The 19,167-nt window shown below is 41.3% G+C and overlaps 1 protein-coding gene across 3 annotated transcripts in view; it reads left to right on the top strand.

Moving 5' to 3' along the window:
• The first annotated feature begins 784 nt into the window (after positions 1-784).
• Positions 785-19,167, top strand: part of Sepsecs (Sep (O-phosphoserine) tRNA:Sec (selenocysteine) tRNA synthase) — a 29,838-nt gene continuing 11,455 nt past the window's right edge. The window contains exons 1-8 of one of the 3 annotated variants that reach the window (XM_021162976.3): positions 785-952; positions 1,488-1,642; positions 4,386-4,504; positions 5,095-5,253; positions 6,216-6,369; positions 9,311-9,413; positions 13,680-13,809; positions 13,946-14,037. In XM_021162976.3, the coding sequence (XP_021018635.1) occupies positions 839-952; positions 1,488-1,642; positions 4,386-4,504; positions 5,095-5,253; positions 6,216-6,369; positions 9,311-9,413; positions 13,680-13,809; positions 13,946-14,037 (1,026 nt within the window). In that variant the 5' untranslated portion in view covers positions 785-838. Of the gene's footprint in view, positions 953-1,073; positions 1,174-1,487; positions 1,643-1,678; positions 3,073-4,385; positions 4,505-5,094; positions 5,254-6,215; positions 6,370-9,310; positions 9,414-13,679; positions 13,810-13,945; positions 14,038-19,167 lie in introns of those variants that run through there. The other 2 variants (XM_029477423.2, XM_029477424.2) reach the window with 2 other exon arrangements.

Raw genomic sequence — 19,167 nt, 5'->3', positions numbered from 1 at the left:
CAAAAAGGTGAAGAATTTTTCTTCCCTCAAACATTTCAAAGTCATATAGAATTTGCAGGCCATGTGTGCTTGCTTGCTGACATACAAGTGCATATATGTTCTACCAGTGAGGAATTCCCACATTTGGTAGATTACTGCTATGTTCTAAAGACACACTATTCATGGACAAATGTTAGTACAAAGTTCTTAAAGGAATTCTGTAGATCTAAATTTAGTACAGAAAACTCTAGTTCTCGGGTAAGATATGCATAAGGTTCCCCTTCCCATAGTATGATCGTGGGTTGAGTTATTGCAGATCACTGCATAATTTAAAATGAAAAGAGTAACTATCATGAGATAAATTTGCCACGGGAGCAGGGCTCTATCCTTTCCTAAGGTTGTCAGGCAGTAGGAAATGCTGAAATATATCAAGGTATGTATGGATGTAAGGTTCTGGAATCTGACACAGTCTGGGGAAGACTCAAACAAGATGACTGGAGCAGATCATAAATTGTCATTTCCTGAGAAGCACACAATGGCCCTTCTGCCTTCTCTGCCCTCTTTTGAAGTACTAGTGTTCTTGGTTATAAGAGGGTTTACCTAGCCCAAGTCAACTCCCCTTTCCTCTGGCCAGAAACCCGTTAATCTTGCCAGCTCTCTCATAAATACTCAAGGTTTCCAACTTCTTCCCAAGTGCTTGTGGTGTTAGGGAATGGGAGTGGAGGGCCACCAAGACGGCTCTGCGCATGCGCGGAAGTCGAAGGCGGCGGCCTAGGGTGTTTTGGGTCCACGGCCGCCCCGTACCGTCCGGGCGGCGCGCTGCATCCTGGGCCTCGGCGTGTGTTCAGTGGGCGCCGTCATGAATCCGGAGAGCTTCGCGGCGGGCGAGCGGCGGGTGTCTCCGGCTTACGTGAGGCAGGGCTGCGAGGCTCGGCGCGCCCACGAGCACCTCATCCGGCTGCTTCTAGAGCAGGTACTCCGCTGCCTCGGCGCTTGGGCTCGGCGTGTGCCGAGAGGGGCGGGGCAGCGCGGCGCCTTGGTGTGCGGAGCTGTCAAAGTCCAAGGGCTTGGTTCTCCGGGGCCACTCGGGGATCGATCACGTACGGCCCGTAGACCTGCGCCCGCGGGCAGTTGCCCGCCGCACCTCTCCGGCCTCGCTCCTTGACGGGAGTCCTGAACCGTAGTGCCCCCAAGGTCTGCCAGCCCCTAGTTTGAAAACTCACCCGAGGACGTCACCTTTTCAGTTTCCCTAACTCCACTGAGCCCTCGCAAACTTCAGTGGCCATATTACATATGTCCGCAACCTCTATAAGTTTGTAGTCAAATAGAAAACAAACGTTTGGCTAATTGGCAAACGGTCCTTCATAGCTGCTGGGTTTATTTCTGATGTGAGGAATCAAGGGTCATTAAAACACATTAAAAAGAATTCAAGTACATTGATGTGGAGTTTTAGGGACCGATAATTTACCTGAATATAAATGCCATAACTTTTTTTTTTTTTTTTAAAGGGCAAGTGTCCAGAGGATGGCTGGGATGAAAGTACCCTCGAACTCTTTCTGCATGAGCTTGCAGTCATGGATAGCAACAATTTCTTGGGTAATTGTGGTGTGGGAGAAAGGGAAGGGAGAGTGGCCTCTGCTTTGGTTGCTCGACGACATTACAGGTATGGTTCTTAAACTACTTATGAAATTATTTATTCATTCATTCTGGGAATGGGAGTGGAAGGACCTTAAAATAATGGTGGTGGTATTCCTACTAAATTATAAAGTTTCCACTCAGAAATAATCCCTTCCCTCATGAAATGGGTAATGGGTACGGAAATCTAACGGAACTGCGAGATGGAACTGAGAGACTTGGAGCTTTCAAGACAGTAGTTCTGATATATGGTGGTTTCCTCTTTGATCCAGCAGACTGGTCAACACCACTGGTGCTGTGTTCTGACAATATTTAAACTAGTACATCTGTTATAAAAACTTAATAAAGCAAAACAAAACAAAATTTTAAAAAGCATAGTTACGGCTGAGGAGATGGCTCGGTGGTTAAGAGCACTGACTGTTCTTCCAGAGGTCCTGAGTTCAATTCCCAGCAACCACATGATGGCTCACAACCATCTGTAAGGGGGTCTGATGTCCTCTTCTGGTGTGTCTGAGGACAGCTACAGTGTACTCATATACATAAAATAAACAAGTCTTTAAAAAAAAAACACAGTTCACTTCAAAAGGAATAAGAGTTATTCTAGAGATACATACAAGTGACAGGTGACACCAAATATCATGTTCTTCTGGAGTGGTAACAGTTTCATGAAATTTTTATGTAAAATAGTCGCAGAACAAAATCATAGGCCAAGACACTTTTTGACTACACTAGTAGAAATATAGAGGTAGGCATGTTTAGGAAAAGCAGGCCCTGGCTGTTGTCTGATGACATTCTTAGCTTCTGGGAGGGTGAAGCTAGGGGGTTTCTGTCCCTTCCAGAAGGATTGACCTAATAGTCACAGGGTTGATAGGCCGCACAGAGGGAAGATGTTTTGGTTCTTGGCCTGCCACTTGCTAACTTACCACAATCATAGAAGTTCAGCCAGCCTTGCAGAGTGTTTACCATGCGTGTGGCCCTCTTTCTATTTCTTTTTTCAAGCTTCACTTGATATACATCATGGTTGTGTGTTGTTGTTGTGTGTGTGTGTTTTTTTTTTAAGACATTCTCACTTTGTAACTGTGGCTGGTCTAGAACTCACTCTGTAGCTCCCGCTGGCCTCAGGCAAAGAGATTCACTTGCCTCTGTCTCCTGACTCTTAGGATTAAAGGTGTTCAACCCCACTTGCAGCCATGTTTTCTTTGTAATGTACAGGTTTTACTGGAGAGTAGAGCGTGTTTATCACTGTCTGAATTCCAGCAGATGGGGGAGCAGTTGTATTAGATGATTACATTATTTGTATTAGTTTTGAGATTTTACTCCATTCTGAAAAGTGATTTTTTTTAAGAGTCTCACCTGCCTCTCCTAGGACTGAAGGCATGTGCCGCCACTGCCTGGCAAGAATGATTTAATCCTTGATTGGAAGTGCTTTTGGATATGACTGCTTATTCCACCCTTTCTGTGAGAAATATGAACTCTTAAATACTTCTTGTTTTTTTGTTTTGAAATCGTGAAATATTTGAGGCTTACTAAAATTTTATTTTAATGAAGACATTTGCAGTCAGAAGAGAGGCTAATGGGTAGGGATGCAGATCTCCAGTCTGACAATGCCCTGGTAACAAGGTCCATAGATATGCATATGGATGTCTTGTATATAAGGCATGCCTGTAAAGAAGTACAGTACTAGTTAGTGCTCCTGATACTCTCATTATACACAGTTTCAGATCTAATTGAATGTAAGAGATGGAGCATCAGAAGGAGTTGTTTCTTTTTAAAATTGGAGTATTCCAAGTTTTAGTGTTTTTAAGTGTATAGGACCATCTAATTTAAGACACGTGGATTTGTACACTCATTTTATAGAAACATAATTTAGAAATTAGGAAAGTTTTTGCTTGGGTGGTGGCACTGCCTGTAATCCCAGCACTTAGCAGAAACAGGGGCAAGGGTCCAAAGTATAGGGTCAGCCAGGGCTTCTTAGTGAGATCCTGTCTCAAAAGGCCACTGTCACCACCACCAACAAATTAGGACAGTCTCTAAAGCATGCTTTAGATTGGAATCTGTCCCTCTGCTTTGGCAGGCAGAAAAGAGGGAATAGGATGTTACCTCTACTGTGGTTTTAAACAGATCACTTCAAAAGCTAATGGCTTAAAATTATTATTTCTTCCTGGTTCTGTGTGTTAACTGAGCTCAGCAATGTGTTTTTGGTGTAGTTATCAAATGCCAGCTAAGACTATAGTCTTATTGAAGGTGAGAGTGGACAGTCTATAAAAGATGATTTGCTTACATGGCTAAGGGCTCAGATCTCATCTTCTGTTATGTTAGCTCTTCCCACTGTGGCAGCTGGATTTTGGAAGGCAGTGCACACTAGCAGACTCTTTAGAAGCCAAGTAGACTTAGTGCTTCTTATGACATTTTAGAACTCAGAGGCTTTTTCTGTTCTTCCAGGTCAAAAGTAAGTCAGTAAGGACAACACACCCCACCCCCACCCCCCACCACACAATCCAGATGTAGATATGGAGGAGAATTAAACTGTATCTTTTGGTGTGGACCAACATGGGAAAAGAATTTGATAATGATGGTCTTTGTAGATTAGCTACTACAACATATTGAAACTGTTTCAACTTCAGGTATTTTACTTTAGTTGTTTATGAAATATACTGACAACAACAGAAAACTACCTCTGCTAGTTTTTGGTTATTTATTTGTAAACCCGTGTATTGACTACTTCAACATTGAATGTATCTGTATGGGTTTTGGCCTATTTTTTTGCTTAGGTTCATCCATGGAATTGGACGATCCGGTGATATTTCTGCTGTGCAACCAAAAGCTGCAGGCTCTAGCCTGTTGAACAAAATTACTAATTCTTTGGTGCTTAATGTCATAAAGCTGGCTGGTATGTATCCTATCAATCATAATATGATTGATAAGTAGATAGGACACAAGTTTCCTACATTTTTGTGTCTTCAAAAATAATATGAATGGCTTTTAAAAGGACACACGTGTAAACCTGTTTCAGAATAAGACAAAAAATGAGAGCTAGAGCCCCAGGAATGACTTTTTTTTGTCTGGTTTTTGAGGGGCTCTGTGACTCCCTGACTGTCCTGGAACCTTCTCTGTAGACCAGGCTGGCCCTGAATTGAGAGATCCGCCTGTGTCTGCTTCCTGAGGCCTATCACCGGGAAAATTGCAGTGTTTCTGCCTTTTTTTTTTTTTTCTGAGACAGGGTCTCACTATGTAGCTCTGGCTCACCTGGGACTCATTGTAGATAGGGCTAGCCTCAAAATCACAGAGATCCATCTGCCTCTCTGCCTCCTAACTGCTGGGATTAAAGGTATGCAGCGCTACCCCCCTGGCTTCAACAATGAGTTTCATGAGAGCAAATAAGAAGAAACCTCAGGGTTACAGTTATTTGATAAAGGAAATGTATCATTTCTTCCAGAACATTTTAATGGGATAATGAATTGTTTTATTTTTTATTTGTAGGTGTTCATTCAGTGGCCAGTTGCTTTGTAGTTCCTATGGCAACTGGGATGAGTCTAACCTTGTGTTTCCTAACACTACGACACAAAAGACCGAAGGCCAAGTATATCATATGGCCACGGATAGACCAGAAGTCCTGCTTTAAGTCCATGGTCACTGCAGGTAAAAGAAGACATGCAGCATATGTGGTATTTTAAACACCCAATGGAAAAATTCAGATTTTTATGTAGAGATAGGTAAATGAAAAATTAAATGAACTCCATATTCATGCTTTAAAGAAATTATAGTAAAGTATTCATAAAATTTAGTACATGTTTTGTTTAATGCAACTTTTAAGTTTACTTAAAGGTTACTTGCCTTTACCATTAGCGTTTGTATAATTATTTGTGAGGTGATCTTTAACTATGTGCTAGTTAACTACAATATTTCAATTAAAAATATGGACTCTTGGGCCATGAGATGGTTATGGATCTCCATGCTACTGAAATTGATTATAGGGTTGTTGTTTTCTTTTGGTATGTGTGTTTATATGGTAAAACAAAATTTATGGATATGGTATATTTTAGTGCTTGAATTTTATTATTTATATCTATCTCTGTAATAAACTCAAATGAAATTAAAATGTTTCTAGAGAACGATCAGAGTTCTTTTTTTTAAAGATTTATTTATATATTTTATTTATATAATTGAACTCAGGACCTCAGGAGGAACAGCTCTTAACTGCTAAGCCATCTCTCCAGCCCTGACCAGGTTTCTTTTTGACTATCAGCAACTGAGCATTAGCTTCTGTAGATCTCTGGTTAATTAATGTGTTTTCTTTACAATATAAAATCCTTTCTGTATCATTTCAAAGCATTAAGATCCAGTCTTAGATATCTACTTGTTCTTCATGTCCTTTCGACTTGTTTTTGACTAATGCCAGCTCTTAGCCACCATCTTTATTACTAGAGGAAAAGCTTATTAGTTTAATAATAAATAATATAATAATAATAAATAAATATAATAATAATAAATAAATAATAATTTAGTAGAGTTCTGTGTGCCATTGCATTGGTTCTTAGAATTCTAGAATCATTTCACATTTAGTTGACACTAATGCTTAGCTCTCTGGTTGACTTGATTAGGTTTTGAACCCGTGGTAATAGAAAATGTATTGGAAGGTGATGAGCTGCGCACAGACCTGAAAGCCGTGGAGGCTAAAATCCAGGAGCTCGGGCCTGAGCACATCCTGTGCCTTCATTCTACCACAGCCTGTTTTGCTCCAAGGGTGCCCGATAGGTAACTGACTTGGAATATGGGTCTTCAGCTGCTCACTCAGCAGTCTTTTGACTGACAGGCTGTCCACTGAGTCTCAAGTAGTGAGTTTACTGGCCAGACCCCAGTCTGTCCTAGGGACAGTTATTGAAGAGAGGTGGAGAAGTTTGATGTTGAAGGAAAATCAGCTGATGCAGAGGTGGACATCTGTCCATCCAAACCTCAGTTCGTCTTATTTGTCTGTTTTCCTACTCATTGCTTAAGCTTATCCAAGTGAAATGCTGGGCAGAGCATTTTCCCATCTCTACTTTGGCCTTGCAGTTCATTTGCTAAGTAGGAAGTATAGTCATTAACAGGCTGTAAATAAAGTAGTTTAGGATTATTTACATTTCTGTGATGGGGAGATTAAGTGCCTGTCCACGTTTTGAAAATAATATAAATTAGAAAATTAAAGCCATGGGGTGGCAGATGTTTACTTTTCTAAAAGATAGCCATAAATATTTTGTTTTGAAAATGTCATGGGGCTTAGGTTTATTAACAGAATTTTCTGTTTTTGCCAGAAGCTCGAGTTACTTCTCATTTGTATGATGTAATGAATGTTTTTGATTAGTGAGGCTTAGGAAAATCGAGATGTAAAGCTAGTATATTTGAATTTCTGATTTTATAGTCTTTTAGAGGTTAATCATTTATCTTGTTTTTATTGGTCAATTATAGAGTATTGAATATGAAATCTATGTAAAAATGTTTAAAAAATATAATTTCTGGTGGCTATTAAAATTCTGACTTAGAATACAGTGGGGTTCACTTGGAAAATCTGTTTTCTGCCTTTTTTTGCCTTTCATTTAGTATATTTTTATGTCCTATCAAAACATCTGATTAATTTAGATCATTTAAAGTTACTTACAAGTCTTATTTGTTTGTTTGTTTAAATAAGTTTAATATTATGATACCTTATTTTCAGGGAAGTTATTAGAGAATTCTTTCTCTGGAGCACACACATATGAAAAAAAAAGTGCCATTTATATTCTAAAGAATATAAGTATGTGTTCCAAGACTATTTTGTTTATAGCAGAAGACATTTTGGTATTGTGAGTCACGTGTATTATGTGTGCTTGTGTGTGTTTGTGTGGGTGCTTATGTGCATGACTGATTTTGGATGTCTTTTTCTATCACTTTGCACTTTGTTGTTTTGAGGCAGGGCCTCACTGGAGCACCCTGTTTCAGTCAGCCTGGCTGGCTCTTGAGGCCCAGAGTTTGTCCTGCCTTTGCCTGCCTATTGCTGGGATTTCAGGCACATGCTGCCACAGCTGACTTCTTCTGTGATTCTGAGGAATTAAACTCAGGTCCTCATGCGTGCAAGGCAGGCACTTTACTGACTGAATAAGCCATCTCTCCAGCCCTAAAAATGAGGTTTTATTCATGTCTTAGTGTCTATTGCTGTGAATAGGCAGCATGACCATGGCAACTCTTACAAAGGAAAGCATTTAATTGGGGCTGGCTTATGGTTTCAGAGGTTTAGCCCGTTATCTTCAGTGCAGGGAGCATAGTATCACATAGCTAGACATGGCACTGGAACAGTAAGTTGAGAGTCAAGATCTGCAGACAGCAGGAACAGACACTGGGCCTGGCTTGGGCTTTTGTAGCCTAGAAGCCTATCTCTATGACACATCTCCAACAAGGCCAAACGTCCTGTTCCTTCTTAAGTAGCAACACTCCCTGATGACTACGCTTTGAAATATTTGGGTTTATGTAGACCATTATTACCTAAACCACCACCACAATTTATAATACTTGAAGGAAGCAAATTAAGTTTCTGACACATGAACATGATCTTATTCCCATTCATAGTTTTAAAGCATACTTGCTCACATCTAGAAAAAAAGGGATACATCATGCATAGCTTAATAGAAAGATCATACTACTCATTGCTTACTTGAGACAAGGTCTTGTGTATCTCCTGACTAGGCTGAAATTTACTGTGTAGAACAAGCTGGCCTTGAACTCAAGGAGATCCCCTTGCCTCCTGATGCCATTATTTAAATACCTCCTTTTGGAAAGAAAATTTAAAATGCTTTATTTCTAAATTGTTCTTCCATTCTGTGAAACAAAACATTAAAAATATCATCTTAATTGCATCATAGGATTTAGTTATAGTTTTGCAGTGTGCAGACATTTTTACAGGTGGTTTCAGTCACAAGGACCTCTACTGTGTTGTGATTCATCACCATATTTAACATATGTTAGACTCAAATCATCTTTATATGAGGAGTGTCAAATGAACAGTGAAGAGATGTAGATTTTTAAGCCAGCAATTTTTTAAAGGATGAAGCCAGGTCGTTGGGCAGTGCCAGTGGTCAGTGACTTTGGGTACAGGAATATTGTAATTTTCCTTCTATGAGCTTTCTTAAGGTTTCCAGACTTGCTCTTTGTTTGCCAGCACCAGCTTTAATATGGTGAGCAGTCAGAACAGTAAGAAAAGAGTCACAGCACTCTGTGAGTCATAGCTTCTTTGTCTTGTTTGTAAAACGTTTGGAAATTAGTTAAAAGTTACACCATAAGCTTTTTGTTGTTGCTGCTGCCTTTTCCTTTTAGGCAGGGTCTCATTATGTAGCCTGGCTGGCCTGGAATTTGCTGTGTAGACCTGGCTTAGAACTTACTACATAGACCCATCTGACCTCAAACCCACAGAGATCCTTCTGCCTCTGCCTCCCAAGTCATAAGCTTTTATAAATACATTTTTCTCATTTATTGGTAACATTAAAAGCTATTCTAGGTTTCCAAAAGTGTTTGCTCTGTATTTCCAGGCTGGTGAATTACATGTAAAGATGCTATAGAGGGAATTCAGTTTGTCATCCCCTCTCCCTTTCCCTGGTATACCTTAAGACTGACTATTAATAAAAACTTTCCATAATTATTTATAAAGCACAGTATGAGTATGTCTTTCTGTAAATGTTTATGTTTATAGATTAGAAGAACTGGCTGTGATTTGTGCTAATTATGACATTCCACATGTAGTCAACAACGCTTATGGATTACAGTCTTCAAAGTGCATGCATCTCATTCAGCAGGTGACTTATTATATTAATATTATATACTGTAGGATTATGACTTTGCTATAACCCAACACAGTAAACATTATTTAGTTCTCCAGGGAACATTAGAAACTTGTGTACAGTTATTATTCCTAGGTAGTATGATGGTAATTGGATAGTAGCTTTTAAAGACTTATTTGTTTATGCATATGTTTTATGTGTATGCATGTATCTCTGTATGTAAGTGTGTGCATACCTATGTGTCTGTGTGAGCATGCAGTTGGGGGTCAGAAGAGGGTGCTGAGTGCCCTTTTGTTTATCCCCTGAGGCAGGGTCTCTCCTGAACCTGTGGGTTGAATTTTCTCAGCTAGGCTGGAAGCCAGCAAGCCTCAGTGATCCTGTCTTCATCCTCCTTGGAGCTAGGGTTTTATATATATGTGACGCATGTGGGTTCTGGGATCCAAACTCTATTCCTCATGGTTGCGCTTACAAGTGTTCTTAGTGGATGAGCCATTTTCTTAGCCACTGTGAAATAGCTTTGCTGGTCTTGAATCAACAGAAATATTTCAATGCCGTCCTTCTGAGAATTTTTTTAACCCAAGATGTTCATGTTTTTAAGTATTGAATTACAGTATTTCAAAAACTATATTGATGATTATATTTTATATAGAGGAAAAAGAACACAGAAAGAGCCAGAAGGAACCATGTGAATACATAAAAATACATTTTCAAATCTTAAAAAAAAAAAATTTAAACATTTTCCAGGATCTTAAAAATCCTTTAGCAGCTGCTGCCCTCTGATCCCTCCTTATCCACTCTTACCTTTGGTGTCTTCTCATCATTTCTTAGCTTTTCAGGGTTGCCTCACAGATCCATACATTGGATCAGGTCTGCATCATCTAGAGCAAAAGAAAGGAGCACAGGGGTCTGTGATGGAGCTTGTGAAAACACTTTACACCAATGACTCGATTCTGTGCCCTGCCTTCCTCCTGGGCATCCCTTTAATTTTTAATACTTAAAAATTACTACATACATGTATGTGTTCATGCATACACATGTGTGCCATAACGTGTATATGGAGGTCAGAGGGCAACTTGCAGGAGTCAATTTTTTGCTTCTACCCTATGGGTTCTGAAGATTGAACGCAAGCTGTCAGGGCAGGTGGCAAATGCTTTTAACCACGGGGCATCTCACTGCCTCTCCTCACATCTTTAATGCTTTCGAAATTCAAATGCATTAACATCTCTGAAGGTTTATGAAAGGAAGGAGCAGGTGATCATAGCTATCTTATAGGCACCTTTAGTCATCTAGAATGAACAGTTTCTGTTCTGAGGACACACTATTTTCACATTGTGCACATTTTACAAAATATCCTAGGCATTACTAGCTATATGTTTATACTTTCTACATGGCTGTTTGGTTTTCACACACATCATTTTTAAAGTTTTTATTTATTTATTTAATGTGTGAGCTAGTGGGAGACAGATGGCTTGAGGAGCAAGAAGAGGCATTACATCCCTTGGAGCTGCAGTTCAGAGTGTTTTGTGAACTGCCATAGGGTGCTGTGAACAGATTTCTGGTCTTCATGCTAGAGCAGTAATTTTTCTAATTGCTGAGGTCTCTCTGCAGCCCCACAGACGTTATTACTCATTTACTCAGACATTATTATTCCCTAATTGAAAAGTGCTCAGTGTTCTGGGGCTCACAACATACTTTTGAATACAAGACAATGGAACTGTGGAGCTGATGGGAAAGGTGTCCTTGGGGCTTCTCTTTTTGCTGCCCCACTTCATCATCATCTGTGTGTGTGAGATGTTTCTCAGATGCAGATTCTAAAGTTGATTTGTCTTTAAGTAGTAAATAAACATTTCTGCAGTTTGGCCTGTATGAGGAGAGGTCACGACATTGTTGGTTAAACCACTTAAGTACATAAATAAGTACTCTTGTTGAGTACTGACTGCTATGCCATGACATTATAAAGTTAACTTTCACTCATAGCTGTGATAATGCAGGGACCCACCATGTGTATTAGGCATCAGTTAGGTTCTGAACGTCTTTAACCTTATCCTATAAGGTGTACTATTTATTGTTCCTGTTCATATATGAGGAAACAAGCTCAGAAGTTTAAGTGCAGAACAGCTCGTATGGCAGAGTTGACACCAGGGCTCAGATTTACCCCTTAAACACAACACAGGAAAACCACAGTGTTTAGAAAACAGTATCATATACCCATGTGGTCAGTGAAGAAGACGATCATATCTGAAATGTAGCATTTTCAAAAGATGCCCCAGAATGACTTAGATCTGTGCAGATAGGATATTCTGTATAAGAAGTCTCAAGAAGTACACTTTCGTTCATTGTATTTTTTGAAATGCCTAATTTGAGTTGTTAGGACAGATTAATGGGGAGGCACATAGTAGAGCTTTAAACATATGTGTGGGATTGACTGTTTGCAGAGTGTGGGAAGCAGCAACTTGACTTGTTAAGAGCTGGAGCAGAGAGTGCTACTGCTGCTTCAGCACATGCCTAATGGTTACTTCATTCAGTAGATCTTCTGGGTTCCCACTCGTGTGTGAGCTACCTGATAACATCACACAAAACACACAGCCACGTCCTGTTCCCCATCAGCCTTTGCTCTGTTGGTTCTTTCTTTTTCTTCCTTAGTGACAGCATTGTGTTAGTGTGGGGAGTGTGGCCCTTGAACATTTCTGAGCTCTGGTGTGGCCCGCTTGTTTTCTTGCAGTGGAGAGTGCAGTCGTCATGGTGATAGGGTGCTGCAGCAGTCTGGAGTGCTGATTGCTCCTTCTCTCGGCCTTCCCACGCCCAGGTTAGGTGCAGGGTCTTCTCAGAAAGCCTAGACAGTTATTGACAGCCACTTTTTACCTGGGACAACTTGCTGTGCTTTCCCATCATTTATTCTGTTGGTGTTTGTGGTGCTTCCTCTTCCTGAGTTAAGGTGGCTTTTCCTCTGTTCACAGTTTGTTGAGAAATAAAGAGTCACGGCAAGAATAAGGCTGAAACAGTCAGGTGATGGTCTGTGAGTGGTCCGCCCCTCCCCAGCTACTGCCGTCTCTACCTGTTGCCCACATCTGGTCTGTCAGATTAGACCAGCTATCTACGATTTCCATTCTCCCTGAGATACAGAGGTGGGCAGGAAGCGTGAGAAGGAAGGTCAAATGTGGTTATAATATTAATAGGAATGTAGATTGTGAATACAGATTGAAAATCTGTGGCTGCAGATAAAGAAAAAACTATGTGAGTTGAAATTTAGATAGTATCTCCATTTTTAAGAGGAGAAAATTGCACCACATTAGACAGAAGGTCACAGCTGTGTCGAATGGGAAGCAGAACTTGGTTCCACGTTTCTAGTAGGTGCATGTTCCACTCTGTGCCGGGATATTAGACTCCATTTCAAGTTCATTTGCCATGGAACGAGATTGTCTAAGGTCACAGAGTTAAGGACCACAAGGTATGGCGAAGCATCGCCTGGAGCTGCCAGGAATATACAAATGAAATGGCCCTTTGTCGATGGTAAACATAAAATGTGGCTTCTCTTTTGTGGTCAGAGTCATTATGGAAGTAGAGCTTGTTGTTTGAAGTCTAGGCTTGGATTTGATGGCTTGCCTGGCCCTGGGTCAGTCTTCAGCACAGAGAAACAAACCATCCAACCTAAAAAGAAAACAGATTATGCCAGGCATAGATCAGAGAGAGGCACTTAATTTTCTAGCTGCTTGGCACTTTGGGCAGCTGCAGTTTATTAGATTGTGATGCTAGTATTTAATCTACTTAATCACTGCAGACCTTATTGTCAAATAAAGGACACAGGTGCAGGGAATGGGGACTGCTTTGTCTCCTTCTCAGTTTTACAGTAAAAAGCTGCTACACAGGAATTCCTACTCCTACTGGTAATGAAATCCCACCTGCTTCCCAGGGGTTATGAGTTGGTGATTAATCTGTGAGAACAGTTGTCACTGCAGAGTGCCGGTGTTCTGCTTATAATGAGCACCTCTCAGAGCTGTGGTTTAGTCCTGTAAATCCTGTACTTGCCCTGCTGCAAAGCCAATTACAGTCCCTCACCTGCTTTTGAAAAAAGGTCTATGCACTGTTTTAGGGGTACTCATTTTTACTTCAAAATTAAGGTAAAATTAGTAGCAGCCTTTGCAAATGTGAAAATGAAATTAAATTTGTATGTATATTTTGTAGAACATGATTTTGTTGTTGTTCTTGTGGCCTTTACTTGTTAATAGCAGTTGTCTGTCCTCACGGTGACTAACATGTGACCCACATATTATTTGATTCTAGGGGGCTCGGGTTGGTAGAATTGATGCTTTCGTTCAGAGCTTGGACAAAAATTTTATGGTTCCAGTAGGTGGTGCTATAATTGCTGGCTTTAATGATCCCTTCATTCAGGACATCAGCAAGATGTATCCAGGTCAGTAGATAACTTGGGTTTTGGGAAAAGTAACTAATGGACAAAACTGCACATGCACATAGCCTTCTGTGGTGAGTCTTACTCTCCAGGTCCTCCCGTCAGCCCTCCTTCACACACCCTGTCCGTCTGTTTGCAGGAAGAGCCTCAGCCTCGCCGTCCTTAGACGTCCTCATCACCTTGCTGTCACTGGGCTGCAGTGGCTACAGGAAGCTGTTGAAGGAGAGAAAGGTGAGGTTTGCCTGTGCTCAGTGCTGCTCTTCTAGCCTGCATATCACTCAGATGGGAGCCACCGTCCATGTTTTGGCCTCTGTCTGTCCAGGTGCTGAGGAATTGTCACATGCATTACTTTACTGTTAGTATTTGTTTAGGAACCTCTGTATTGGGAATTATGTGGTCACTTGTTACCTAAAGGTCAAGGAGCTCCCCTTTTTATGTTTTAACATAAACCATATTAAACACTTGGCTCCTACATGTATTTGAGTGTGCATGTGCATGTGCCATGGCATGTGTGAGTGGATGTCAGAGGACAATTTGTGGGAGCAGGGACTGAGTGCAGGTCACGGCTTAAGACAAAGGGCCTTTGACCTGCTTAGCAGTGGCACCAGCTCGGCTTTGTTTTGTTTTGTTTGAACAGGGTCTTGCAGTGTTGCTGTGGTTGGCCCAGAGATTGCTTATGTAAACAAGGCAGGCCTCAAACTTGGGGTAGTCCTCCTGCCTCTGCTTCCTAAGTGCTGGGACTATAAGCATCTACCACCACTTCTGGCATAGAGGCCCTTGAAAAACAAATGAAAAGTTTTCTTTTGAGTGAGTTGCCAGGCCAGCCATGGCAACACAGAAAGACCCTGTTCAAAATAATCAAAGCCGAGCTAATTTTGGAAGCCCGAGGGCGTGTTTTGGTGTGCTGGTCTAGTTGCAGAAGGAAGAACCAGTAGGGGTTAGCCACCTCCTTACGTTAAAATAAAAACTCCCTCCTTCAGCATTGTTGAAACACTGGACTCATTCCTTATATTGGCTGTTGGGGTGGGGGGTGGAGAAAGTGATAAACTTGGTGGTGTTGGCCTGAAATAGTCCCAGCTACTTGGGAGGCTGAGGCAGGAGGATCACTTGAGCAGCATAGTGAGACCCAATGTTTTTAAAAACAAGCTAACACAGAAAAGCTTCATTTGAGACAGTTCCGTAACTGTTGACGGGTTAGGTCAGATGAAAGTGAGTATTCATCTATCCAGCAGTGCTGGAGACCACCGGCATGGTGTTTGTATCTAAGCAGCCTTATGGCGTCAACTAGCAATGGAATCCTTCAGATGTACTTGACACGTTTTAAAGCATATGGGCATAGCTGTTATCACATAGACCCTCCAACAGTGTTATTCCTCACACAGAATTGATGTTTAAAGTTCTTGTGGCATTTTACTCCAGTCTTCCTTTTCCTCCATGGGCAAGTAGTTATTTACTGTTTAAATTGTGAGGATATTTCTTAAGATTTACATTGACATTCATTAGAGATAAGGAAATTAAAAACACAGTGAGCAACCTCACATTACACACACACACACACACACACAGAGTAGGTAAAATCAAAAACACAACTAAAACAACAAAAACCTGACAATACTGAATCCTGTCACAGAGCTGAAACAAGCTGACATTGTTGATAGAAATGTTAAATATGTTTTTTAAAATTTTTTTTTTAAATTTAGTTAGGTATTTTCTTCATTTACATTTCCAATGCTATCCCAAAAGTCCCCCATACCCACCCACCCCCCTCCCCACCCACCCACTCCCCCTTCTTGGCCCTGGCTTTCCCAAGTAATAAAGCATATAAAGTTTGCAAGTCCAATGAGCCTCTCTTTCCACTGATGGCCGACTAGGCCATCTTCTGATACATATGCAGCTAGAGTCAAGAGCTCTGAGGTACTGGTTAGTTCATAATGTTGTTCCACCTATAGGGTTGCAGATCCCTTTAGCTCCTTGGGTACTTTCTCTAGCTCCTCCATTGGGGGCCCTGTGATCCATCCAATAGCTGACTGTGAGCATCCACTTCTGTGTTTGTTTGGCCCCAGCATAGTCTTACAAGAGACAGCTATATCTGGGTCCTTTCAGCAAAATCTTGCTCGTGTGTGCAATGGTGTCAGCATTTGGAGGCTGATTATGGGATGGATCCTCGGGTATGGCAGTCTCTAGATGGTCCATCCTTTTGTCTCAGCTCCAAACTTTGTTTCAGTAACTCCTTCCATGGGTGTTTTGTTCCCAATTCTAAGAAGGGGCAAAGTGTCCACCCTTTGGTCTTCGTTCTTCAGTTTTGGAACCTACTGTGGCAGTGCCCTAGAAGTTAGACATAATCACCCAGAGCAGCTCTTGGGCTTCGAGCTGTTTACTCAGGAGAATGAAAGCTTGAGTTTGTATGAAAACATATAGCTGGGGGCTTAGAATGACTCAGTTTATAATTGCCCAAACATGGAAGTAAGTATTTATCCAATGAACAGAGGAACACACTGGTACATCTTTCCTTAGCTATGGAAAGGATCAGACTCCAGGTTTACAACAAATTGTGACTCCAGTGCATTATAATAAATGACGTGCAGCTGACTTGGAAGACTCTCATGTGGTCTCATCTATATGCGTCCTTGGAAAAGCTAAAAGAGACAGGAAACACAGATGAGTGCTGGAAGTTGGGATCAGGGAGGCACCTTTCGGGGCTGGTGAGATGCCTTACAACTATGTCCTTAGTGGGAGTGGTTTTGTGGCTCTGTATGTTTTTCTTTCATTTTTGTTTTTTGTTTGTTTGTTTGTTTGATTTTTGAGACAGGGTTTCTCTGTGTAGCCCTGGCTGTCCTGGAACTCACTCTGTAGACCAGGCTGGCCTCGAACTCAGAAATCCGCCTGCCTCTGCCTCCCAAGTGCTGGGATTAAAGGCATGCGCCACCACATGAACATTTGGAAAGCATATACTTGAAGTTTTACATGTATAAATTGTACTTGGCTAAACCAGACAACAAGCTTTTACATGTAGGAATAAACCTATAGTTTTATACTGCCATGAAAGCACCACTGTTCTAGACAAGCAGGTCCTCAGGTGATGGGGTCATGTGCATGCGTGTTAGAGGACAACTCTCAGGAGTTGGTTCTCCCCTTCCACTGTGAGTTGCAGGATTGGGCTCTGGTGGTCAGGTCTGTGTGGTCTACTAAGCCCTGTCACTGGTCCTCTGCTAGGTTCCTTATATCCATTCTTCAGTGTCGTTTTCATCACGTGGTAGGATTCGTCTCCATTGTACATATGAAATTGTGATCTGGGAAGATGTACTAGCCCGAGGACTGGCTGGTCATTGCAAGTTCCAGAATGCTGGTGAAGACCGAGTTGGGGTGCTGCCCAGGTCCCTCTGTATTCTGTCTTAGCACTGTCTTCTCTTACTTTCAGTTATTCACACAGCACTGGGGGAGTGGGGTGATCGACCCTGTCATGCTAGGCATTTGAGCCATAAAGATGATGATTGGCCCTGGGATCCTCCCATGCTAGCTAGTGGAGGCATTTAAAACTCCAGAAGCTCCCAGATGCACTAATTGATTTTATTTAAAATTCTTTGTGTAGAATTTACATAGAACAAAAGCTGTCTAATGGAGTAATTTTCGGAATAGTAAAATGCTGTTCTGAGAACTCTGACATTGCATGAAAATAAAATTGTTCTTTAATGTTTTTACCCAGTAGGCCTTCCTGAGGAAAATGTGGATCTCCTCCATAACCACAATTGCGTGTATGTAGCATAGACATTGTTTTCTTATTGGATTTGATGCAGGAATGTAGTGGGTTTTGTCTAAATGGACTTCTCTCTCTGCTGTGAACATTTCATCATGGTAGTTTATTGGTTCAGCTGTGGAGAAGCTGAGGCAAAGCTATTTTGTGCCAGCCAGAGCTATTTATAAACCATCACTGAGAGAAAGCCTTTTTTTGTTATTGCTGTTATGTGTACTAAAAAAAGGAGTGTTAAAGGGAAACTTAGGATTTCTTTTTATTCTGTGCCCTTATTCCCCACAATGGTATTTTTAGAGGTTATTTCTTCCAGCTATATCTTCAGAAAAGGCTTTACCTTTGTCATAGTAGAGGCAGACAAGAACTCAGCTTGAAGCCATTCCCTTTCTCAAGTTTTCCTTTTTGAAGGGTGCAAGGATCAGAGAGTGGAACTTTGTGTGTGAATTGAGCCTCTTTGCCCTTAGCCCCCTTCCTGATCAGTGCATCTGCTTCATAGTGGGGAGGAATGACCAGGAGTTAAACGGAAGACGCCTTTAAGAAAAGAGGTTAAAATACAAGAGCTGTTTCTTTGAGTTTCTTTGTTTGTCCTCACTTCTGCTTTGCTTCTAGAGAAGCCCATTATTCTGCTCAGCCCTCAGAGAAGAATGCTTTGCTGAGCAGGGTGGCAGATGATCATTTATTGTTGCAAGTATCTGCTGAGTTGGACAAGTACAGAAGAGGGATGTAGTAGAGCGGCTGTTGTGAGCTGAAGCTCAGAGGACAAGCCGTGTTCTAGAAAACACCAGATTCGTAACTCCAGTGTCTCGTAGCAGAGCTAAGTTCCAGAAGCAGTGGTTCATGTGTACCCTGAAAGTAGAATTCTTGTATCTTGCAGATGTCTGATTTGGGGCCTGGATGTGGGGGTTCAGTACCTTGAAGGCAGTGTTTTTCCACTTGGGCAAGCCTTACTGAGTGTGTGTAGATCCTTGGTGCCAGCCACGGTGGGGACCACATAGTTAGTAGCTGTAGGCATCTTGGTGTGTGGGTATGTATCCATGCCATTGCCCGTCTGTCTGTGCTTTGGTTCCTTACATACATCTGAGACACCACTTCTCAGTATGGATCACCATTTCTGCTCACCCCATCACATGAAGCAGCATGTTTCACATAGCCCAAGACCTCTTGGAAGGTTAGTGAACTGTGCCTCCAGACTGTGCTGAGGGATAGTATGGCTGTTGGGTTTCATGACTGCAGATCATTCTGCAATCCAGAGGACATACAAAATATAATGCTTAATATAATTCAGCTCCTTTTTCATTAACATCATGAACTATGGTGTAAGGTTTTGTGTTTTTGTTCTAGAAATATAGCTGACATTAGCATTCAGGTATACAGTTCAGTTTATCTGTAGTGAAAGTCTTCTAAAATGAAGTTAAATACAGCACAAAGGGCATAGAAAATCAATATTATTTCATTTCTTGAAGTAAGATCTTTCTATACACATTTGCTTGGGCTGCTTATAAATTTCTTCCGTTACAGAAGTATTTTATAATAAATGTCAGTTATAGATTTAACTGTAGCAGAAAATAGTACAAGTTCTGTAGCACCTTCATGCATCAGGTAAAAACTGCTTA

Source organism: Mus caroli, unplaced genomic scaffold (genome assembly GCF_978045245.1).
Source record: "Mus caroli unplaced genomic scaffold, Mus_caroli_1 scaffold_4, whole genome shotgun sequence".
In the NCBI taxonomy this organism is placed as follows: Eukaryota; Metazoa; Chordata; class Mammalia; order Rodentia; family Muridae; genus Mus; species Mus caroli.
Note: the sequence above shows the minus strand (reverse complement) of the source record. Positions and strands in the feature narration are given on the sequence as shown.